At 54.9% G+C, this 24,195-nt stretch overlaps 4 protein-coding genes across 4 annotated transcripts; all 4 read left to right on the forward strand.

Moving 5' to 3' along the window:
* Window positions 1–1,922: 1,922 nt before the first annotated feature.
* Window positions 1,923–14,369, forward strand: JKF63_02756 (uncharacterized protein; the record flags this gene model as incomplete). Its single annotated transcript, XM_067898780.1, has 1 exon — window positions 1,923–14,369. One exon carries the CDS (start codon window positions 1,923–1,925, stop codon window positions 14,367–14,369), a length of 12,447 nt encoding a protein of 4,148 aa, XP_067754937.1.
* A 2,402-nt stretch (window positions 14,370–16,771) lies between these two features.
* Window positions 16,772–18,442, forward strand: JKF63_02757 (uncharacterized protein; the record flags this gene model as incomplete). The annotated part of the gene is made up of 1 exon (XM_067898781.1): window positions 16,772–18,442. One exon carries the CDS (start codon window positions 16,772–16,774, stop codon window positions 18,440–18,442), a length of 1,671 nt encoding a protein of 556 aa, XP_067754938.1.
* Window positions 18,443–19,368: 926 nt separating this feature from the next.
* On the forward strand, window positions 19,369–22,338 carry JKF63_02758 (uncharacterized protein; the record flags this gene model as incomplete). Its single annotated transcript, XM_067898782.1, has 1 exon — window positions 19,369–22,338. The coding sequence occupies one exon, from the start codon at window positions 19,369–19,371 to the stop codon at window positions 22,336–22,338; it is 2,970 nt and encodes a 989-aa protein (XP_067754939.1).
* A 930-nt stretch (window positions 22,339–23,268) lies between these two features.
* Window positions 23,269–23,826, forward strand: JKF63_02759 (uncharacterized protein; the record flags this gene model as incomplete). Its single annotated transcript, XM_067898783.1, has 1 exon — window positions 23,269–23,826. One exon carries the CDS (start codon window positions 23,269–23,271, stop codon window positions 23,824–23,826), a length of 558 nt encoding a protein of 185 aa, XP_067754940.1.
* Window positions 23,827–24,195: the final 369 nt, after the last annotated feature.

Raw genomic sequence — 24,195 nt, forward strand, 5'->3', positions numbered from 1 at the left:
TTTGATATCCTGGTTACCCCGCCATATTTGTTCATGGGGTTCCCGCGTGTTTCTTTGTCAGCAAATGTGCACACAAGCACCATTTTGCTTCTTCGCCTACTCCCCATTCCACTACGCCTGTTCCCCGCAACAGACTGTCCGGGAGCGCTAGCCGTGTGGTGATGTTTGGCTGAGACTACCCTACGGGAAGGTGTACTACAACGCACATCATTACAGGCACACGGATAAGCAATATATATATATATGTGTGTATGTATAAATATATTCTCGGGTCTCCAGACCCCCCCCCAAAAAGAGAAGTGAGAGGCACTCACACACAGTGAAACGTAGCGCTGTGCGGGTAACGCTATGCCTTTCTCCCCTCTCGCGTGCGCTATTCTTGGCCACCCCCTTTTCTCGCGCACCTCACTCACCTTCATCGTTTTGTGTGCGGGTTTTCAAGGGTGATTTGATGAGGCACCGCGTCCCTCTTTTCCTTACCTATATTGTTACGTCCTGTGACTTCAGTGTTCACCCTTTAAGGCACACACGCAGACGCGCGTTGTGCTCATCTCTACACGCGGGTAACGTTTTGTCCACCGTATCGCAGTAGTCCCAAGCGCTGCGGTCGGTGTGGACGACGGTCGTCTTTTTTTTCGCTCTGTTTCCCCCAGCTTGGTGTCGAAAGCTGTTTCCGTGCATTTGTTTTGCTGGCTGTTTTCTTGAATATATGTTTGTATGTGTATATGTGTATTAGGTTTGTATGCTCCCCAATAAAATGTTCACCACACGACGCCACCAACTACACAAACGCTGTCATATTGGCAGAACCGCGCGTACACCGCTCCCGTTTCATATCTTCTCATAAATGTTTTTGTATTTTTTTTTTTTTGGGGGGGAGGGCGGTGCTTTTGTGTGTGCGTGTGTTGACTCTCGCCTTTTTTTTTCTTTTTCTGCTCGTGGCGTGGTAGGCGGATATGTGAAGTGTTTGGAGCGTATGGTTGTGTGCGACGCTTTAGTGCACGACTGCTGTCGCCTCTCCGCAACAGTTTCGAGCGTGCTCAATATGTGCTTGCGTTCTCCCTCCCCAGAATCTCTGCAGCGAGATTAACAACAACGGCAAAGGAGTTGCCGAGAGAATCCGTTTCCTACAGCCAAAAGGCCCCGTCTCACGTACCCCCCCCCCCTCCCCCTCCCCCGCACAGGGACACATACCCGCGCATACACACGTGTCCACTCATATGTGATAATTCACTGTAGGTGTTGTAGAAGAGGGAACTCGCCATCGAAAGAACCTCTACGGCCTATTCTGATGCTGGCTTATCAAAATTCCTCTACGACTTCGTGTTTTCGCAGCTCTGGTCGTCGTATCGGTGTCCGACCTCCTCCTTTCACGCACTACATCCTTTCCGCTCATCGCCTCATTTCTCAGGCCGTACTATTGGCATAGAAAAGGGGGCATGTGCGATTGTCTTTGCAGTCACCCTTTTTTTTTTTGCCAGACCCAACTTGACCGGCTTTTCTCTTCCGTTCTCCATCTTTATTTTCTGCAGCTTTGTCGACGCAGTTACCCCATTCACCGAACATTGCAATCGTTTCGCTTTCTTTTTTTCATCCCCACATCGGATGAAGGAGGTCAGGCGCCTTAGGGTGTGCCCTCGTAGCCGATATTCTGTGTAGCGTGGCGGTTATACACCACTGCGTACCGGCGCAGCAAGGCCCGTTGCCCTCACCCCTTCCAACACTTCACTTTTGGCGGCGGTCTTCTTTTCTGTGTCACTCAAGCTTCTTCGTCTTTCAGCAGTCATTCCTAGGCAGTTGGCACCTTCTTTACGACTACTACCACAGCTGCGCTCCTGCGCAACACAGGAAACACGGCACTCGTTTGTTTGTCTCATCTGTGGTTCTTTTTTTTTGGGGGGGGTGTCGGTTTAGTCGAGACGATGTCTTTTGCAACGAATGACAGTTGGCCTAGCACGTTCCGGGGGCCGAGAGGCACCCCGCCACCGCAGCTCACCTTGCTCGGGAACACCGCGACAACTACGAGCGCTACGGATACTGTGCCCGCACGGTCCACAACGTATGAGGCACAGTACGTGGAGTGCACCGCGTACCAGAAAGGCACCATGTACATACAAGACCCAAGCGGCGAAAACAAAAGTTCAATAGAGCTTGATACCGTTCCCCTATCGCAGTTGTATGCTGCGGGGTATCGCATGTATATGAGAAAACAACAGTCGAATCCGAAGCAAAATTTTACCCTCCCCACCGCCCCACCGGACTTCGACGGTGATGCATCGATTGATCCCGAGGCAGTCATGCGACATGTGCGGAGCCTCGCCAAGGCCTATAACAGCGTTACAGTGACACCGTCGCCTTTTCTCATGTACGAGGAGATAATTCTGCACGCTCAAGAAGCACTCAAGATGACAACCGAAGAGGTTAATCAGACCACTGTCATTCCAAACGATGAGGGATGCAACTCCCCACATCTCCACTCAGCGGATAACCCGACGAGTGACCTCTGCGTTTACTCCTCTACCTTCGACTCACAGTTGCAATCAGATGCACTGGTAATCTCCGTGAACCTCCTCAATGGTTTGGAGTCGCATGTATGCTCACTGGAGCTACTATATCAGCGACTGTTGCGAGATGTCAACCTTTCTCGCGTGCTGGTGCCGTCTGTTGTGAGCCAGCTACTTCGGCAGCTGGACATCGCCGTCAAGGAGACGCCGCTGTCGGCGCAGGTGATGGAGCGTTGTGCCATTGCCGGACTACTAGTAGGGCGCCGCCATCAGCTGGACGAGGTGCTTCGGTACACTGACATTCTTGAACACCTCACCATCACCTCTTCCAGTATTATGCCGGTGGCCGTTCCGCACGCAGTTGAGATTTTGCAAAATTTTTCACTTTGTGCGTTGGACATCTCCCCAATCACCTCCCCGATCGATTGCTTCCAAGACGAGCCGATTAAAATGAAGATGGTGCTCGGCGAGGGAGCGGGCGTGCAGAGATTTTGCGTGAGCCCCAACCACCAATACCTTGCAATGGTAGGCTCGCAAATGGTGGTGGTGCTGAACCTCTCGACAGGCTCCTTGCACGCTGAGCGAGAGCTTCCAGAGGTCGTGACCAGCTGCTGGAGTGCGACATTTTCAGGGGATTCAGCACACCTCGTGTGTTCGGATACGAGTGGGCTACGCCATGCTGTTCTTACGACTGACCTTGCAACGAAGGAGGAGTACACGACGGAGTGCGTGTCGCTGGTGACAGACTACCATAAAGGTGTCCTGGAGACGACATCATCTCCGCTCCTGCCATCCGGCTCAACAGCGTCGCTGCACATGGTGAAAGCAAACATTAAAGTGCCCGTCGCTTCCCTCAGTTGCCCCTTCACTGAATCGCTGGACAGTTTCTCGCTCTGCGCGCACGTATACAACGACTGCGCTGGCACGCTCGTTTCCATTATTCCTGACACCGGGGACCCCCTCTGGGTTGACATTAGCGGTAACTTGCTGAGGTTGCGACAGGGCTCCACTCTCTGCCAAGGGGTGCTGCCCTCTACCTCTCAGTGGTACCTCTTACACGTGAATTGGAGCAGGGGCGTGTGGACTGTCAGTGTCAACTTTTCCATCGTCGAGCTCACCGGGCCGCACTACACACAGTCGCAGACGATGAAGATCAAAAGCGTGGAGTGTTTGCGCTGCTCCGGTCACTTCGGATCTATGGCGTTGTGGGGCGGTGTGAACGGTTCAGGGACGGTACGGAAGTTCTTTCGAGAAAGGGTTGTTGGCAGCTCTGTTGTCCCGTTGTTTGTGCTCCCCATGGACGAAGGCACCGGAGTGTGGCTAAAGGAGACGGTAGGACGCCAGTGCGTGTTGTTGAACGCCAAATCATTCACATGGGACTCTTCCCTGGTGGTTCCAATAGCCACAACACACCTCTCCGACGTGCCACTGGACGATGAGATTCTCTTGGGTGGCCGGGTGCTCAAGAGCGCATACCGTCTTTTTTTGATGCTGCCACCGGCAGAGAAAGGCTCTGATGATCTTGTGGCTGAGGTGGACCGTGCGAGCAATCGCATTGTACGTGTGTATCAGTGCCCACGCTCCTGCAGCGAAAACACGTACACCATTCTCGATGATGAATCGGAGCTGCTTGTTTACCAGCAGCGCTTTTCTACTTTTAGCTCAATACGCCTCTTCACCCGACACCGAATAGAGAAGGAGTTGGAGTTGTGCAAACCAAACGAGGCATCCCCGCCCACCGGCTCTGCGCCATGGCTCTTGGAACAATTATACCGTTGCATCTACACGGAGAGCTACGAGCTCGAGCGTGTACTTCCGGAGAACTCGCCACTGTCTTTCTCCACCCTCCGCTCGCTTGCGCAGGCGCTGCGGCAAGTGAAGCCTTTCACGCCACCACTGAAAGTGCTGGCGTTCATGTCACTGGCACTGGTACACTTCCGCCGCCTCGCAACACTCAACGACTCTCGGATTTTCGATGTAGCCGCATCGCTGAAGACGTCGTGCAGCGCCATCATGGAGCTCTTCACGGAAAAAACATTCTTGGAGGTGACGCAGAAACTCTATCAAGTGGCGACTGCGTGGTCGCTAACCGTGGAAGACCAGGCACAGATGCTCCTACATGTGGACACTAGCGAACACACCGACCTACAATGGAGCTACTTCTCACGGGAGCGCGTTTATACCATTATTCATCACATTGTGCAGCACCGTCCAGACGATATCGTGTCCGCAGCGAAGAACTTGCTGCGCCAGTGTGAGCAGGAAGCCACTAGGGATCCTGGGGAGTCGAAGCAGGCGACCCATCTCATGACATCTTTTGTGCTTGCCGTCATGACCACTCTTTACTCGCACGCGGCGCACAAATCAGAGAAGCACGTTAGTCAGCTTTTGGAGCTTTTTGTCGGCTATATGTGCCGCTGTCCATCTCTTTTCTTGCCTGCACGGGTGGATGAGCAGCCAAACGCGGTTCTTCTCACGGGTGTTCTGCCTCTCTTTGTCGCCGTGGCAAACCTGTGCCCGGCAGCCGTCTCTGCGGAAACACAAGAGCACCTACTGGAGTTGTGTGGTCGTCTGCAAGCGGTTCCGTCCCTTCCAAAGCAAGTGATTGCCTTCTCCACTCACGAGGCGTACGACATGTACGTGCCGAACAAGGAGGAGACTAACATCTGGCGCCTGTGTCTCGATTTCTCGACTGCACGGAGTGTGTCACTTATCAAGGAAGTCGGTAGTCCACCATTTTCCGTGATGCAGTCTGACGCGCAGAACGGAAAGCCGGATTGCACAGTTGTGGACGAGACGAGCTCCTTCAAAAAGTTAGACGGCGGTGTACTTCACATTTACGGCAGCGGGGAAAACAGCTTCACTGCAATTGCACAGTATGAGTTCGAGGTTGATGTTTCGTTGGCATCGGTGATGCGAGATGCCGTTTTGCGTGTGCTGTTGGCCTCCGCTGCGGAGCTGATGCAGAAGCCACCGTCCTCTTCAGAGATCACCGTTGCACCGCTGTTTCGCTACGGGCTCACCACAAGTGTCTTGGTTGCTCATCATATCGAGGTGCTCGGTGAACCACGCGAAAACAACTTTGAATTTCCGCTGCGCGTTCTGCAGGACACCGAGGAGGGCAAAGAGTTCGTGGATGAGGTATGCAAGGCTATGCGGGGGACCATTATCCCGTCGATGCGCCCAGCCATCCGCGCTTTACTGTCGATTCTTCTGCATTGCGGGCTAACACGTGGACAGGCTGAAGAGGAGCTGAAGCTACGATGGTTTAGTGGAGAGTGGGGCACCAAGCTTCAGGGAAGCGCGAAGGAGGATACCATCGTCTTCCTTACATCTCTGGCGCGCTGGATGATGGAGTGTGTGTTGTTTGAGGGTGATGGCCCAACACCGCTGCTTGGGCGTCGCTCCTCAAGTCGATTTGAGAATTCTCTCAATGGGTCGAGGTCGCTGTCGGAGCGGCGGGGATCAACCAGCTCGCGCAGAAGCGTTGTGAAACTGTCTTCGCAGAACGACTCGCTAGAGCAGGTGCGCGCCCTGCTCGCCAAGGGGATCACCCCATCAATGATTCAAGAAGACTTGATCAACCGCACGAAAGCTGCGCGAAATATTGAAAAGGGTCTGCGACTGCTCTCACGGCTGCTGCAAGATAATCCGGCAGGACTGACGGACGAGTTCCTGACGAATGCGCTGCGAGTGCTGTGGAGCCTCACATGCACTGACAGTTGTCAACACTTTACAGAAGTGCTGCGCGGCGCCGGGCTCGATGCAGAGACGGCTGTGCGTCGCGCCTTCCACGGCGTACTTCACAGCTTTTCTGTTGCCCTCAAGAATTCGCTGGGTCCGATTGGGTATCGAGCCGCCTTGACCCAGGAGGCTTCGCATGGGCGTCCGCTGATGCTGTTCCACGCCATTTTGTGTCTACCCTGGGATGAGGCAGATTGTGAAGAGTTCAAGCGCAGTTTTGAGACGGAGGAGGACATCCTGAAGTTTTTGGAAGCCCAGATAGGTTCTCCGACCGTGTCGGCTACGTTGACTGCACCCTGGCGCCTGCGTCACGACATCCCTCGGTCCGACGAGGATGTCGCAGCGGATCAAGAGCAGGCGATAAGGACAGAGCTCCTCGGTGCGGCTGATTTCACTTCTCTGAGTCGCGTTTTCCCGAACGGCTTCTCAGTCGTCATTCCTGCGATTCAAACGGCACGGTCGCAGCTCGGTGTGGTTATGGAGAAGGGCTCTGGGGCAGCGGTTCTCGTTCGTGCTGACGAGGGGTGGCAGCTGAACTGGAAGGAGGGCGTTCCACGGGTTTACTATTACGAGGTCAAGATCAATTCCCCTATTGGGAAGCTCGACGTTGGTGTTCAACTGCCGCACACAGAGCTCGCCGTCCGTGGCGAGGACTTGTTCCTCTTCTACAGCAGTCTTGGCGATGTGCACTGGGGCGAGCAGGCGCACCTGCCGCCTTTTATGGAGGGAGATACAGTCGGCTGCGGTATTGTAGCTACCTCGCGTCTCCTTTTCTACACGCTCAATGGCCGCTTTCTTTCTTTTGGGGGCCGCATTAGCGTGCCCGCCAACGCGAACGCTGATAGCGCACTGCTATACCCTGCCATCTCCTTCGACGACGGAGGCGCGGTGCGCGTCGCTGTGAACTTTGGCACGGTACCGTTCGCGTACGATTACCGCCAGCTGCATCCTGCCTTGACGATAGCCAAGGGCCCTACGTGGTGCCGCATCACTTCCACCGCGGAGATGGTGTTGCACTACCTGACGGCACGAGTGTGCGCTGTACAGGGGTCCAAGAGCCAAAGCGCCCGTGGCGCGCTGACGCAGTTGTGTGATGTGGTGTGCCATCACGTGAACAGCGTCACTTCATCCCTCATGAACATCGGCATTGGCGGCTCTTTGAACAGCAGCCCCACGACGCGCGTCCAGCAAGCTGTAGCGCTCAGCGTTGCCGAGTACTCCATCATGGTGCTTATTTCCACAATCCGACACATTGCCACACACGGTATTCTTCTGAGTGAGCACATCAGCAACATGGTTTTCGACGCTGTTTCCATTCTCATGCTGCTGCCGCTGCACTCTGTTCAGATCTCCACGATTGGGTTGCTGCCAGACGTTATTGTACACGTGAAAGAGGTCCCCGATGGCAAGGCGGCAGGGAATTTGGTGTCTACTCTTTTCGAGAACGCCAACAGCGTGACAGACAGTGAGGACGTAATCCCTTTTGTGCCGATGTGGTGTGAATGTGACGCCAGCGCTATGGCGATTGTGAATGTGCAGCACGCGCACATGCTGCCAGACGCGCAGCGTAGCATTGTGCTTGGCAACGTCCTTCCCCGGACCGGAATGGTGTCTTTTTCTGTCAAGGTGACGAGGCGCAGCATGTCGAAGGGGCACTCGCTCAAGGGTGGCTACTTTGTTGGCGTTTCTGTCGCTGGGCTCAGTCCATTGACCCCAACAAGCAACTCGCAGAGCTGGAAGGCAGTGAATCCGCCCATCGTGTGGGCAATTCAGGACACCTCCCCGCAACTGCCGCATGCCACTAACCCCACTGTTAAGCTCAACAACTTTCAGCGTACCTTTGGCAACGCCGACGTGATTCGGGTCGTGGTGGATCGCGACAAGCGTTGCATCGACTTCTACCGCGAGGGTGAGTTCCTCAAGACGCTCTTCAGCGACATCCCAGAGGACATTGATCTGGTGCCGTTTGTGCAACTCTACAACGACGACGCCGCAGCAGCGATTAGCCCTGGAACGATGACTGCTCCCATCACTGGCCCTACGCTGCTTGGTGCAGCTTCGGTGGACGTGCTGCGCTCCATGCTGACACTCGACCCCTTCCAAGATCTTGTTGCACGGCGGTTATGCGAGGAGCTCGATATGCAACAGTTCCCCAAGGTGACGCTGTCGATCTTCAAGAGCGTACCAGATCTGCGTCTCCTGCATCTGCGCAGCTCAGTGGGAGAAGAAGTGACTGTAACGGTCTCACGGCTGAACGATTTGCGCTGCAAGTTCACGCTCGGGGGAAAAGCGAACTACGAACACCTCTACAACATGCGCACGCCAGCCAAGCCGCAGACGTCATGCACTTTTGACACTGCCCTGCCAACATCGTGCTTGACAGGGCTATCGCGCTGTGTGGATCATCTCATTGCCGCAGCAGAGCGCATGGTGGTGCCACGCATCACGGTTGAGGCTCTCTGCTGCACTGAGCAGGAAGAGCGCTGCAAGATTGCATCAGAGGAGAAGGATCACTGGGACTTCCTCTTTCATGGCCTGCGCGTGGGCAGCTTCATCACGGTGTTGTGTCGGCTATCCTCTGTTCCTGCCACGCACCCACCACCCATCCCGGAGGACTTCACTTTCTCTGAGGCGCTCTCCAATCGAGGATTTCTTTTGCCCTCGCATTACTGCGGACGCCTTGCAACCGTGCCCACCGGAGCAAAGGGAGTTTCGACGCCATTCATTGCGATTGCAGAGCCCTCCATTCCGACCGGCGCAAAGATCAGCATCCGGTGTCAGCTCATTCGCGGAAATCAAGGACAGATCCTCGGCGGTGGGTATTACTTCGGTGTTTGCACGTCAGCATTCCACTGGAGACGAAAGGACCTCAACGCCCACACAGCGGAGGTGTGGGCGCTGCATGACATGGATGACTCTCCATGGCGACTGCGCCACCTGCGCACTGACGCTTCATTTCCAGTAGCAGCGGAGCCGCGCTGCATTATTGTAAGCGGTGACACCATTCGCCTCCACATTGACCGCACAGCACGTACCATGCATGCCTTTCGCACCCCAGTGAACGGGGAAGAGATACCGCTCGGTCTTATCTTCGACAACCTACCGGCCGACGGTGCTCTTTACCCCTTTGTGAACCTCTTTAACACGGATGCGGTGGCTGTTCTGTTGCCCTCTAACAGTACTGCACCGGCTATTCGCCTGCCCTGCCAGAAACTTCACTACGCCCTATGCACCCCCGACGAGCGCAAGGCCTGCGACGGGTGCAATTGCAACCTCGGCGAAGCGGGGACACCGGGGTCCTGGTTCAAGTGCAATGAGTGCGCCGACTACACGCTCTGCTCGGTTTGTTTTTTTGCTTGCGTGCACTCGAACCACAGCTTCACCGTGATGGATGGGTCACCGATTGCTTATTCGACGACCACTCCGACCAGTGTGGAGCGGGGTATGAAGGTGACAATACCTGCCACCACAGCCATGTACCTACGCAGCAGCGGGTGCCGCATGCTAGAAGCGAAAATGAACTGCGTGGCTGAGGCAGTGGAGGACAATGCTCTCTGCGCCTGGGGCCTTGTGGATCAAGACGGCTCGGAGGCTTTTTCTGTCGTGATTGACACCGTCGACGGCAGTCCTCTCCCGGTGGATGCACCGGTGTTCGTGGGTATTGGCCCAGCACAGGAGATTGTTCAGGCGACGCGCGACAAACTCCGCGATAAGTGCCTGTCAAACGTCCCCACCATTGCAACGTACTGTAGCGACCCGTCACTTCGACAGCCTCTGTTGAACCGCAGCAGAGACCCGTACGGCTTCAACCGAGGCTCGCGCATCACCCTCAGGTACGACGCTGTCACGCGCAGAATCACCATCTCGCGCGACTGGGTCGTGGTTGGTACAAAGGCTGTTGCACTGAAAGATGGTGAAAAGGCTGCGCAGGCTATCGGCTGCTTTGTGCTGCTGGGGAAAAAAGGCATCACCGCTTCCGTCTTCTCGGAACGCGCGTGCACACTCACGACCACTGTGGAGGAGGTCACTGGGAACATAGTGAAAACGGTCGGCCGCGACGGCAGCGTCTGGCTCGTGACACGCGAGAACTGTCGTCTTCCTTTGAGCCCGTGCCGTGGCCTGTTTCAGAACAGCGGCCTGGGGTACATCGTGATGGACCAACGTCTCGCACAGTGCCGTCGTCTGAGTTTTGACAACCGCTTTATCCGACTGCAGGTGCTGGAGACCGAGGAGGTGGTGTCACTGCCGTTGCATCACTACCTCGTCAACGAGAAAAGCGCCATCTCCGAAGAGTGGTTCCTCTGCCGACGTGACCGCCACGAGGGCGCAACAGTCGAAGAGGGCTTTGTCATGTCGCGATTTCTTCTCATTCTCTCTTCCCTATGCGAGAACGAGTCCCTTTCAAATTTGGTCTCGCTTCATCAGGAGCGACTCATCAGCATGACGAAGCGCTTATCTACTGTCAAGATCGAGAACGATGCACCCGTGAATTTCCTGGAGGAGATTCGAGCATTCGTCGCCTCCACGGCAAATCGCCGTCGGTGGGAATTAGAGAAGCGGCACATTGCCCCGTTTGTGACAGTGCTCCACCCAGACGAGAGGAAGCGCCGCTTTCACAACGGCACCCTCGTGCACACATTGGATAGCGACGACATATTTGAGGTGACATCCCGCCGCGGCGAATCACTGACGCTGCGCAACACGCGCAACGAGGCGGTTTCGAAGGTGTCCTACCGGAGCTGCGTGCCGCTGAAACAGTGTGGGGGTCGGCCCTGGTACACTCAGCCGAACGGGCTACCGTGCAGCTTGTACGAACACACGGTGCGCCTCAGTGACGCGTCCAAAGCCTCTGGAATTGTGCCCCTCCAGGAAGAGTGGATGGGAGAACTAGTCTTGTCTCGCGTCGCCAAGACGCTCACAGTTTCTCTTTCCCTCTCCGGAATTGGCCGCGCCTTCGTGTCGCAAGGCACACTTGAGGAGACGCGGTACATCGTCGTGTACGAGCACAAGCGGTACTCCCGCCGCGTGCTTTTTTTTATGCGCTCGTACAGCGCCGACCTGGAGCGCAAACTGGAGGACTTCGCGACCAGCGGTGTTGACGAAGCGGCGGGGGTACAGACGCGCGGATACGGGGAGCTCATGGACTTTCTCAACACAACCGCCAAAGCTGTGCGCATCGGACCGGTGACAGGAGGAGAGGACGTGTACTTTAGCATGGTCGGATTCCTTGACGCGGAGGGGCTGCGGCTGAAGGGTGTGTATCAGTCTCACCAGGGCAAAGGTGGCCCCTTCACACTCAACTCTTGTCGGCGGTTTGCTTTGCTTTCGCCGGTGTCTGAGAAGTGGTCAGTAGAGCCGCTGCCCGATTGCCTCGATGCGTCGATCCCACCAGAGCCGCATCGAGACATGCGCGAATCCACACACCGTCTTGTCGTGCTGCTAGCCCGTCACCTGTACCTCGTGACGTGCAGTCAAATCGAGCACACGCCCCCCGACTTCCTAGACCAGATTTTTCTTTTCATCAATCACCCGCTCGCTGATGCGCTCGTGTGCAAAGATGCCAGCACCCATCAACTGAGTGTGATGCTGAGCGAGGCGAACGTGCGTATTAACGACCCTAGCGTAAAACCATGGGATGCTCTCTCACTTGCCCGTCTCGTGACCAATAGCCTCCTGCTTCGCCCCGAAGCTATCAAAAAGGTACGAGAGCACCTCTTGTGGGACTGTCTGCACGGCGTCGTCACGGCAGCTCACCGTTGTGGTCGCTATCACCGCCATGAAGTGCTCCGCAGCATCACCACCTTTGTACAGTCGAGGTTGCAGTACACCGGCATCTACCAGCAGCTCTTCTCTGCCTTGTTCTCGTACGTCGAGCGCTGGGTGGCGTCACTGCCAGAAGACAGTGGAATGAAAAAGGATGTGGCGGCAGGCGTTGACTTTCTGCTTGCCCTCGGCAGTCCGTTGGACGAACAGCTGCGCAACATCCCTGTCGCTCCACTGCACTGCCTCATTGATCTGTGGCGGTCGGTGACGGCGGAGGTGGCGCTACCGCGCGTGGTAGATGAGCTAAAAATGGCGATTGATCCTAGCACTCCTCCGGTAGATACACTCTGCACCTTTGGTGACTACGTGCGGCAGGAGCTAAAGGTCGGCAAAGTTACGAGCACATGCGGCACAGAGGCGAATGGACGCTACTACTACGAGGTGACCCTCCCAGACCGTATCACCTCTGCCTACGCGATTGGCTGGGGAACCGCGGTGCACAACGAGGTGCCAGGGCAGCATGTAGGGAGTGACCGCCACAGTTTTGCATACAACGGAACTGACATCAATACACGGGAAGGTAAAGAGGAGTACAAGATACCGACAGAGAGCATTCCCGGTGCCGTTGTGGGATGTCTACTCAACATGGAGGAGCGGACGGTGGCGTGGTCTCTCAATGGTGTGCTCGGGCACTTCATCTCGATCCCCATTACCGTGACGAACTCAACGCCCCTCTTTCCCTTCGCGTCGATTGGCACGTGCAGTGGGATGAAGATACGGCTCCAGGCAGAGGAATTCGTGTACGCGCCAGACGGCTACACAGACCTCTCCGGGCGCTATGCGCGCCCGCTTGTGGACAGCTACGACCGAAACCAGAGGAGCGCGATGGACCCACAGTCTCATGCCTTTTACGTACAGGTGGCCTCATTTCTGTCAGACGCGGAGGACTACTTGAATGAGCAGGAAACACAGAACCACGGGATGCCAGTCTCCTCCTTGCCAGACGATCCTCTCATGCTCTTTGTCCACGCCTACCCGCTTCTTCAGTCGTACTCTCCAGCTGAACTGCGAAGGTTCAGTCACGTGGTGGCTGTGACGGAAAGCTGTATGGCCACAGCAAACAACTTTGTTGACCTGGACGAGGAGACTGTCATAGGGACACTGTCGCAGGCGTTTTTGGCCATGAAGGGTCTCGTCCGACGCTCTTTCCGCCAGCGCCTGCTCGTGAACGTTGCTCCTCTCGAGCCGGCTACTGCAGCTCCAACGATATTCGTACGCGTGACAGATCTCTACTCTACCCTCCCACGCACGACGGAGAATGCACTGCGGTGCTCTATTCTTGCACAGCTGTATCGGCAAATTGGGTTCTTCACGGAGGAGCAGTGGGGCATGTCGCCGCTGTTCAAGGTAAATCTTCACATTAGCGGCTCCGGACACGCCCCGGTCGACATGGGCGGTCCTTACCGGCAGCTGTGGACCTTCCTTGCATTTGAAATGATGCAGCACCCCGATAAGTGCTACCCGAATTCCGACTTCCACCGAAACCCCCTGTTTGTGTTTGTGAACAACTCGCAGCGCATTTCACTGGTGCCGGACAGTCAGGCAAACTCCATCTACGATTTAAATCTCTTTACTTTCTTTGGCAAGATCATGGGACACTCGGCGCGTGCGCAGACGCCACTCGACATCGACTTTTCGCCCTTTTTCTGGAAGTTTTTGGTAGACGACGAGTTAACGATCAAAGACTTTTACACGCACGTCGATAGCGTCGTTGAGGCCACTGTGAAGGATGACAACTTTCTCTTAAGCGGCGTCGCGGACGAACTCATCCCCGGCTACGCGGCGAGTGTGGAATGTCTGGACAACGGAAACGACGAAGAGGTGGCCGCGCAGCAGCGGCGCACAATCGCTGAACGCTGCCTCGTGCACTCAATGGATGAGCAGCTCTGCGCCATCCGTAGCGGCCTTTGGAGTACCCTTTCCCGCCGGGTTGTCCGATGTCTATCGTGGCGGGATCTGGAGAACTTGGTATGCGGCGAGAGCAATCTAACAATCCCGGATTTGCAAAAGTACATCCGAGTGCAGCTGACGGGTAGTCGCGAGTCGCAGTTCTGGCAAATCGTTGAGCAGCTCTCAATGGAACAGAGGGCTTCGCTGATTTGCTTCGCTTCTGGGCAGCGCCGGCTGCCTCTTATCCGACCCCTCACCGTGGCCGAGAACAACGAAAGCGTGGATCACCTTCCCCGCGCCCAGGCGTGCGGGTCGCTCATTACTATTCCCCAGTACACCTCATTGGAGATGTTCAAGGAAAAGCTCCTTTTGGCTCTCCAGCATCAGATGGAGATGGAGCTGGCGTGAGAATTCGCGAAGACGTACACCTCTCTGCGCTGCTTGTGGGTGTGCTCCTCAGAGAAAATGAAGCCCCTTTGCACCCCTCGTGGCGTTGCTGTTCCCTCCCTTCCTCTCCTCCCCTCCCCAGGTAGAACACCTTTTCACGGAGGTGGTGTGACACCGCACCTGCGGCACATATTTTGTTGCTTAGTTTTCTCCGAAGCATGCGCGGCTGAACTAACGCCCAAGTTGCTTGTTGCTCCATGAGCATTCAGATCATGGGGTTGTACACATTGCATCTCTAGGGGAAGGGGGTGGGGAAAGCTCCAATGCTGGCTTGACCGCTGTAAACAACCCCTGCTCATTGTGTACATAGAGGCGTTGAATGGCTCACAAAAGTGCGCACACCATCAGCACAAACGCAAAAAATGAGCGTAGAGCAAGGACACCAGGCGCGCAGGTGATCATGTGTGTGTGTGTGTGTGTGTGTGTGTGTGTGCGTTTTGCTTTTCCATTCTTCTTTTTCATTTTTCGTTGCATTTCATTTCGCATTCCGTGCCGTGCGCCACCTCTGTGTGCGCATTCCGGTGGTGTCTACTATCCACGGCAGATTCGAAAAAGGCTGTCTCGTACCTCGTCTCAGGGACACATTTTGTGTTTGCCGGTCTTTGGTTCGATGGGTTGCCTTGCAGCATACGTGTGTGTGTGTGTGGGGGGGGGGGGGGGGCTCTGTGTGTGTGTGTATATATATCTATATGTGTATTCTCTGAGTCCATCTTTACCACCCACGCGTTCTCCCACCCCTTTTTTTCTCTTCGACCACCACCGACCCACCTCCTTTGTAATTTGCATATTCTTCATTTTCTTTCTTTACGTAGTTATTCTCTACTGTGCCAGTGGAGGCGGGGGAGAGGGGGAGAGGAAAAGGGAGACGCTCCTATGGACATTATGAACCCTTCCGCATGTATATTGGCCTGCACACACTTGTCGCACATCGAATCGAGTACACTGCAGCTTCTTTTTGTTTAACTGGCCATAGCATCACAAGCATTTCAATAAATGTACACACAAATCGAGAAATCATCTCGTTTTGTTGCGCTAAAAGTTACATCTTGGGCGGTATTGATGGGTTCTCCGCCGTCGAAGTGCGTCATGCGACTAACAGGTTTTTGTTATGCTTCTTGGTCTCACTTCTCGGCAGTCTCGCTACGGTCCACGCAAGCCGTGTTCAGGGTGCCGATGGCGAGCTGCAAATGGTGACGTCTCTCGTGCAAATGCTAGGAAGTAGGGGTCTAGTCGTCTGTGCATTGAGCTCAGGTAGGAGGACGCTGAGCTTGGTTTCGCAGAGCACTCCGAATCAATGGTCGGTTGTCGTGAGCCTTCTGCGTTGATTGCACCCCCCCCCCCAAAAAAAAAGGCGCTGTAAAGATTGTCAACTTGGTATTCTGCAGTAGGTGGTGGAAATGATTCGGGATGGCTTTTGTCACATGTACCCTATCCAGGGCCTCTATTGTATACATGTTGACATACATGAATTGCCACACGTGTCTCAAAGACGATCGCTTTGGGTGAGGATTGATGTAAACTGTTTTTTTTTGCCGCTTTTCTTTTTCGCTGTTTCTATCCAGTCCTCTGGTTGGTTCCGCCCCGAAGGTGATGGGCAATCCCATCGGCGGGTGCCAGGGGCGTGTGCTCAGTGCTCTATTCACTTCATACCGAAGCCTGATTCAGAACGATCCTTTTGGCTTGGAAGGTGGACGCTTTGCTAATGTATGGTACCGGTGTATGGCATGATAGTAGCGCGTGTGCGAACCGCTTCTTCTTGTTCACTGCTCTGTGTGCGGTGTTGCAAACAGTATGTGGAAAGAGAGACATTCAATCTTCTTCTGCAGACTCTCTACTGCGCGGGGTTTGCCCAGTGGAGGGAGTCGGTGGGGCTCAGAAGAAAACAGAAACCAAAAAACAAAACAGATAATGACCATATCGCGTCAACAACGAGAGGAGCAGCAGTTGCTTCTCGCATCCAAGTAAATCCACCGGCCGCGTTATTCTATGAGCGTTCACAATCCTAGCCAGGGGCACCGAGGCGCCGTGATGAACTTGCGGTGAGAGTAGAGGTTGGTCTGACGGGGTTCTCGAATTCCCTGCGCGGAAACTCTATCGCCTCATTCGCTGTTGTCCTACAAGTTTGTCGTCCCGTTTTTGCTCACTTGTTTTTCTTCCCTGTTTTTTTTTCTGGTGGTGGTGGGGGGTGTACCTTTAATGCGGCGTTTCGCATTGCGTACGGTTGTTTTGCTTCTTGTTTTTGCCGAGCGAATATCGGTACCGTCTGCTGACCACCTTCCCTCCCCCCCCCCCTTCACACAAACACACACACACACACACACTCGGCTGTTTAGGAAGAGGAGCAACTGCCTGCGTTTGCTTAAATGCCTGCACGCTCCCTCTCCAATGCACCATTACCATTTGTGCTGGCGGCGAGCAGGGCGCAGTCGTGGATGGATGTTTTGAGAGCATACGCAAAGTGCACCAGCTATCTTCGAGGGGTGTACCAGCCCACACCTGCGGAACTGGAGCATGGTTTGTCGTACATGCCCAACTCATGGTGCGCGTCCTTGTTTTATTATGATCTGATCAAAGCACCGATAGCGCCCACAACACCAGATAAGAGTCTTGTTCTTGCGGTGATCAAACGATACAAGGAATCGGGAAATGTCGCGGCGCTTCAGCGCGTCATTCGGGAGGATGTGAACAGCGAAACGTTAGACGGGGCAAAGGCCAAGATCACTTTGGCTTGCACTGCTCGACTTTGGGAAGCTGCCCTCGAGACGTTGCTCAGTCACCCGTGGCTAATAAGCAGCACGGTGCAGCGGCGGGTCGTGCTCGCGGCACTCTGCAGAAGCAATCAGTGGCGTTTGGCTCTCGGCGTACTGCACATGGAACCCAAAGTGGAGCTGCATCCCATCATGGTGCAACCACTAGTTCGCTGTTTTGGCCGCATGCACGCACACCTACCCGCGCTGCGCCTGACAGCCGCATCTCTGGCCGCCGGGCATCCGATGTGCACCTCTCTTTTATCGGCGCTTTTGCCGACACTCCAAGAGACTGGGAATTGGCAGCTTGCCTTGCACGCAGCGCAGGAGTTGCAGCTGCTCTCTGCCTCGAGGGCCGAGGCGCGCACCCAGGTGGCTACATATAAACAGCTAGTGGACTGTCTCTACGAAGCTGACATATATGCGGCGTTTGCCCTTGAGGATGTGGTGCAACAAACGGTGGATCGCATGTGTCCCCGAGAGGTATTGGAAACACGCACCGAAGCCAGGGCAGCGCAGTTCCGCATGCAGGCGCCGGTGGAGGTCTTCCAGCAGTTTCAGAGTGTTCTCATGGCCTTGACAAGCGTATACAGCAAGGCCATAGGCCTTCCTCGCTGGTATTCTCGCGCTATCGGCAGTATAGTAGACAACGCTTTGAAGGACAACGCGGTCTTGATGGTCGTCGACACGAACTTCTTGCTCCAGCTAGTGCAGAAGCAGCTACCGCTCGAGCACTTCTACGCGTACATCAAACAACAGTATCCAGATTTGCTACACTACCACTTCGCCACAGTGGTGGTCCCTTTCACCACCGTGTTGGAAGCATATGCGTACATATGGGGCCCAAAACAGCGCTTCTCCCTTGATGCTCGTAAGCTGTTGTGGTCGCGGACAGTGAGTCTTCTTCAGATGCCACATGTATACGTCTTGTCTATTGCCGGGGAATACCCCTGCTCTTCTCTAAGCATCATCCCGCGACTTGCGTATAGGACAATGCCTGGGAACGTCTCCGGCGCTTTTCAGCAAGATCCCGATCTTCGCATCTTGAGTGTATGTGCGGCATTGCAACACTACTTCCGGTCCGCGAAGGCCACAGCTAACTTGAGAGGCACCACGATGCCGGAGGGCGTCGTTCTTTTTTCGCTACTCAAGTATCATGTTAGACGCTATTGCAACACAGTGAAGGGGTGTTGCGTGGATCGCTTGTTGCTCTGCACCCTGGACAAGCGCATGTCACGGGGTGCTATCCAGATGGGTTTGCGAGTGTTCCCCTGCTTGTCGCCCTGAAGTGTTTCCCTACTGGTTCTTTTGCCACTATTTTGCTTTCTCCGATGAAGGTACATGGGAGGCTGTGCTGGTGGACCGATACAGTACCGGTGTTTGCTGTGGATATCTTGTTGGGCGTTTCCGGGCCCTCTGTTCGTCGACACGTTTGTCTCTCGACACGTGCTCCAGACAATCCTAGTGTTATGGAACTGATTTTGCTGCCCCCCCCCCCACCCTTTCTCCGTAGGGAGCCCCCGCCCCGCTTCACACAGGGTGTCTAACCGGTGCCGCTGCTCGCGAGGAGTTCCTTGCGTTCCTCTTTGTCTCTCACAGGAGCAACACGAACAACAAACTAAGGTTCAACAACTGAGGCTCCGGCAAAAATAGACCCACAAAAACAAGATGAGCTGCCTAGCTCCCCGCTCTGTGCTGTACTCTCTTTTCTGTCTTTTTTTGTAGATACTCATACACCCTTGACGTGGAGAAGGGAGAGAGACGGGGCCGAGAAGTTGCGGCTGTTTCCGTGACAAATACGACAGGACATTGATTGGGCAATGCGCGTTCTTCTTTTCTTCCAAGTCAAGCTGCGCCCTGTAGACGTATGCATTTGGCTCTCATTCTTCAGAACAGTGCCCATACCCGTGGCTTGAACGCCCCTGCAAGCATACTCTTTGCTCATACGCTCTTCTTGTTTCTACCGCTATCCTCTAAATTGTCACACACACACACACACACACATATTCGAGAAAGAAAACTAAAGGGGGAGAAAGGTCGTGGGGTTTCCGCGATCCGTGCAGTTTTTCTTCTCCGCTTTTCCTGTTCCATACTTTATTTTTCTAGTCTCCGTGAGTGTGTTGGGTGTGTGTGAGCTTCCGAAGGGATTGCGCTACGAGGCCTTTGCTTTCAGCTTTTGTTTTTCTCATCTCGTAGTCGAACCCGTTGCCTGCATGTCTGAGATTGATGATCTGGTGAGGCGCCTCCGCAGCCTTACCGGGTACGTGCTTGCCACTCCCGTTCCGGCTCCGACCGCTGTTAGTGCCCCGCCAGCAGAGCAGCGAGTCAGTGAAGAGAACTTGCTGGTATTACAACAATCCCTGCGACGCCACCCATGCTTCGCTGTGTTTGGCCTTTCGAGACCAGAGGTTGAATGCCAACTTCTTGAGCAACTCGAAGATGCACTGAAGACGCACCTTAGCACTGCGGAGGTCGCTTCCGAGGCGTCGATGTGGCGAATCTTCATCAACGATGCTGCTGAGAGACTCGAAATGGAGAGACTCCGTGGTGTCTTCAAGAATGTGGCAAAGCATATTCACGATGCCACAAGCGAGCTTTTTCGACGACTTGGCGTCGACGAGGCTCCTGCCCTTGATCGGGTAGGGAACGGGTACGCTTGTCCATGGAACGTGCTCGCGACTCTGGAGGATGGACTCTTATTTGGGCACGGCGGTATTGACGAGTCGGACAAAGCACAGCTACAAGTACCCAATGCAACGACAGCGATCTTGGAGAATACACAACGGGTGTACACCAACACCTTCGATACAATGGCGTGGCTGCATTTGCTTCACCAGATGATGTCGTTCCCAGTATCCTCGGTGCGGGCAGTGTGGCACGCGGCCCTGTACTACTTCCCAACAGCGGCGCCCCTTGTTTGTACGTACGTGCGGCTAGAGCTAGCCGCATTGACGAAAAAGACTCGCTTGGAGGCTTGCCGTAGTGAAGCGGATGCCAAGGACGTCTACGAAGGTTACTTACGCGTATTGAACACGTTCTACCGCCACCTTCCCGTTTCGTTCTCCTGCGAGCTCTACTCCCTTTTCTTCTCGTTTGCGACAGAATACGTCCGGCCAGACAGCACTTCGTTGGATCTGCTGTATCGCACTTGCCTGCGCCGCGACGTTGGCATGCTGCCGCAGAGCACATCACTGTGGATGCAGTACTTGAGTTGGCGCTCCGCCTCCATTCGTGATCACATGCGCCGACGTGAGTGGTCCAAGCGGCTGTATAACCGTATTCTTGCCATCCCTCTTGTCGGTCTCGACGCGGTGAGGGAGGAGTACGATATGTTTCTAGCCACCGAATACCGGGGGCGAGTGGCGCCAGACGAGAAGATCGAGCTGGAGAAGCGTCTCGTGCGTGTCAAGGCAGAAGCCAATGACTTGTCGCGACTCATGTACTTTTTCTACCCTACGGAATGGGCACCCGCGTCTTCGCCGCATGTACAGTTCCCTCATACGCTGTATCTTGCGCGTCCTCTCACCGTGGATGGCCCCAGCACGTCGCTTAGCTTGAGGGAGTCTGTGCTCTCGCGTATTGAGATGGATTTGTGGAGTCTGTGGTGTACGTTACAGCAGCGTGTTCGCCGGCCGCTTTTTCCAGGGACTGGTGGCGAAGTTCTCCACTACAGCAGATGCAGAGGCATCATTACCATGATGGCGTGTTTTTTTCCCCATCAGACGACACTGTGGATGGAGTTGATCGACTTTTGCGTTCATCAGCAACCTCTTTTGTCCGACAAGGAGCGCTTTCACACAATTGCAGCAGCGATACACTTGGCTCGCTCTTTTTGCCAACGAGACGTGTTTGTGAGCCTTTTCGTGGCGCAAGTGTATTGTGCCGACCTTGGCGCCACCGACATGGCGTTTCGCGAGTTGAAGGGGTGTCTGCTGCATCTGCGGGCCTGGTTGCTGTATTACGTGCGGGGTGACACTGGAGAGATTCCGATGGAGAACGCGCTTGAGAAGCTGCAGCACATCACTGTCGTTGCGGTGAACTACATGCGGATGGGCAATGCGCAGGGGGAGGCTGAGCACGTGCGACTAGTGGCGCGTTTCGTTATGCACCAGATCGACTTCCTCTCCCTCACCATGGCCGCCCTGCGGAAGCTGCTCAAATCAGCCGCCATCTCCACGCCGGCGGCGTTTTTGCGTCCTTTTCATCTTTTCTGCGCCCACTGGATTTTGCTAGAGCTTGTTCGTAATCGTGCCGCCGCCAGCGCGCTCGTCATTCTTCAGCAGTGGTGCGAGCACCTCCAGATGATGTTGCATTCCGGCAAGAAAAAGGGATGGAGCTGCGAGGATTGCGGGGTGGATGACCTCGTACTGGACGCGTGTGCTAGCCTCCTCACTGCTGATCCGTCGTGCGCGGAGGCCGTGGGGGCGATACTAGGTCAATTGGAGGACGCTGCCGGCGCTGAGGGGATCCAATTTCACAATTTTCTCTATCTTTCGCGTCAGCTACGGCACCGCTTTTTTCTCCCGTACAAGGAGGTGTCGAAGGACTTCACAGGCGACATCCTGCTGAACGCCAAGCTTCTCCTTCCACGCTCGGCGTCGCACCGCTACGACACTGTGCAGTTTCGGTGCATACCACCCCCGCAACCTCTGCCCTTTTCCGGTCCTCATGTTGAACAGCCACCGTCATTGGAGAACAGTGCCGCCCACGATGCCGCAGAGCCATTCGAGGAAAAGGCTCCTTGGAAAAGAGCCGCGCACCCGGCCTATACCTTCCCCGAGGAAACACTGTGGTCTTCTGCAGCGACGCTCCGCAATGTAAGCGCACTTAGCCGGCCCAGGTTTGACAAGACGCGCCGTGGACCGTACCCCACACGCCTCCAAGATGGATCTACTGTTCCCGAAAGTGGGGTACTCCCAGCAGTGCCGGTGGGCCCCCCAAGTCGACTGGCCATCGTATCCGAAAGTATTCAGCTTCCCACGCTTCTCGACTGTCTTGCTTCTGCACGTTCTGGCAGTGAGGAGGGAGCTGCAACAAAGCTTCCCCCGCTAGATCAGCTGGAAGAATTCATCCGGCAATTGCCGTCCGTGTACGAGTACAACCCTGACATAGAGGAGGACGGGCAGGAGGCGTCTACGGATTGGGTGCTCCGTTCACTGCTGAGTTCCGAGGCGTTGTTGTGACACCGGCGCACACACGCATGGAGGTGGGTGATGGCGATGGCGCATGAACGCATCCTATCTGCGGACCGATCAGGAGACGGGGTGAGGGCGCGGGAAGAGCCAGAAGCCTGCTTCGAGGGCAGTGATGGTTCACTCTGCCTTTGGGGTCTTTTTTTTACCCCCTCTTTTTGTCCTTAAAAATGGAAAACGACGCTTGCCTCTCCTCGCTAAGAAGGGAACCACTACTGGCACCGTACCACAGAGGAGACGCGAGGCGCAAACACGAATACTATTCACATTTGTTCAATGGTACAGACCCGAGACGCCATGAAACCATCTCTGTCTTTCCTCTGCTGTGGGCTCCGCTTACTCGAATGCTTCTCCCTCCCCCACCCGTCCCCGCCTCCAAGAAGGGGGTGGGGGTGAAGCAGGGAGAAGCATTCGAGCCGCCACGGTGCTGGCACTTCATCCAATGTAGTCATCGTGAACAGGTGGTCGAGGTGAAGGGATGCACAGGAGTTCGCCCATCACCTCCTTTTTGGGGGGGTGGGGGTGGGGGATCACTGACATGTGGTGTCTATTTTTTTTTCATGAGTATGTTCGTGAACTTTTCTCCGAGAGCACGCTGGTCTCTCTCTCTCTCTCTCGCAGAGCGTACGGGCTAGCGTGTTCTATCCTTTTCTGCCTCCTCCATATCCTGTCACTTGAGCGACAATCTCTTATCGTTTTGCACTTTACTCTTGGATGACTGACTTCTCTTCTCCGCCTCGATTTCCTCTCTTTCTACTGTACTTTGCACAGCTTCTGCACGACATGAGACTCATCTCTTTTTTTTTTAAACACGTGGGATCTTTTTGTTAACCTACCCGCCATTGCACCCCGAGCAGCACATCATTTCCAAATTTCACCATAATCAGCAACGCTGCTACCTTTTGTTGTAAGACTCCCGGGATGATACGTCGGCCCTGCCTCCGGAGAGCGCCAAAGGTGGAGCTCATCTCTCCCACACCGTCTGCACCAATTGAGAGTTTCGATCTTCAACCGATTGCAGCGTCTCTTTTGTACCGCAAACTGCTGAAACTGTACATTCGAAAATTCGACACTGACACAAACACGATCATTCGCGCATGGAAGCAGACAAAATACGAGTTTTGGGTTCACCGTAACGCGCCCAAGGAGGAGGCGGATCTCCTTAATGTAAAGGGTCAGCAAATCTTGGAGGCGATTCGCGCCGGACTGGTGCCTGTGTACCACAACGCAAAGACGAATCAGACCCACTACAAGTATGACGCCGACACACTAAAGGCAGTGCACAACCACTTAGATCCCGTGAGCCCTGAGGAATTTCTTCGAAGATTTCACGACCGAATGGACCCAGGGGATGTCGAAGAAATAAAAACCACGCTTAAAAAGCTCGGTCGCTGGACAGGGCCAGATGAACTCCGCAAAGAGGACCTTTTCCGCGTGAAAACCAAGCGAAAGGCCAAATGCACCGACCCCGACGAGTAATAAGGGGAGGGGGGAGGGGGGTGGAGGGGGGCATGTGCCTTTGCCAAAAAGGGACGGTCACACAAAGATCGAATCCCTACCAAAATACGGTGTTTTGGGTCGTTCCACATTGCGCTCTGAACACGCGCATCACATCTCGGTGTGGGTTATCAGCGCTACCGCCCCTATTTTAGCGGAGTGGTCGGACAAGCAGCTTTCCCATCCCCATCTTCTTGATAATGCGCTTTCGGTGGTAAAAGCGTCATTTTCCTTCAATGGAGGGAACTCGTGACACCTTTTCACTACTGATGTCAAGGCGCTCCACCTTGAATAGTTCTGCATCAGGGCGAAGTGTGACAGCGAGCACGTTTGGGTCACCCATTTGAGGAG

This window comes from Porcisia hertigi, chromosome 32, assembly GCF_017918235.1.
Source record: "Porcisia hertigi strain C119 chromosome 32, whole genome shotgun sequence".
NCBI classification, from domain to species: domain Eukaryota; phylum Euglenozoa; class Kinetoplastea; order Trypanosomatida; family Trypanosomatidae; genus Porcisia; species Porcisia hertigi.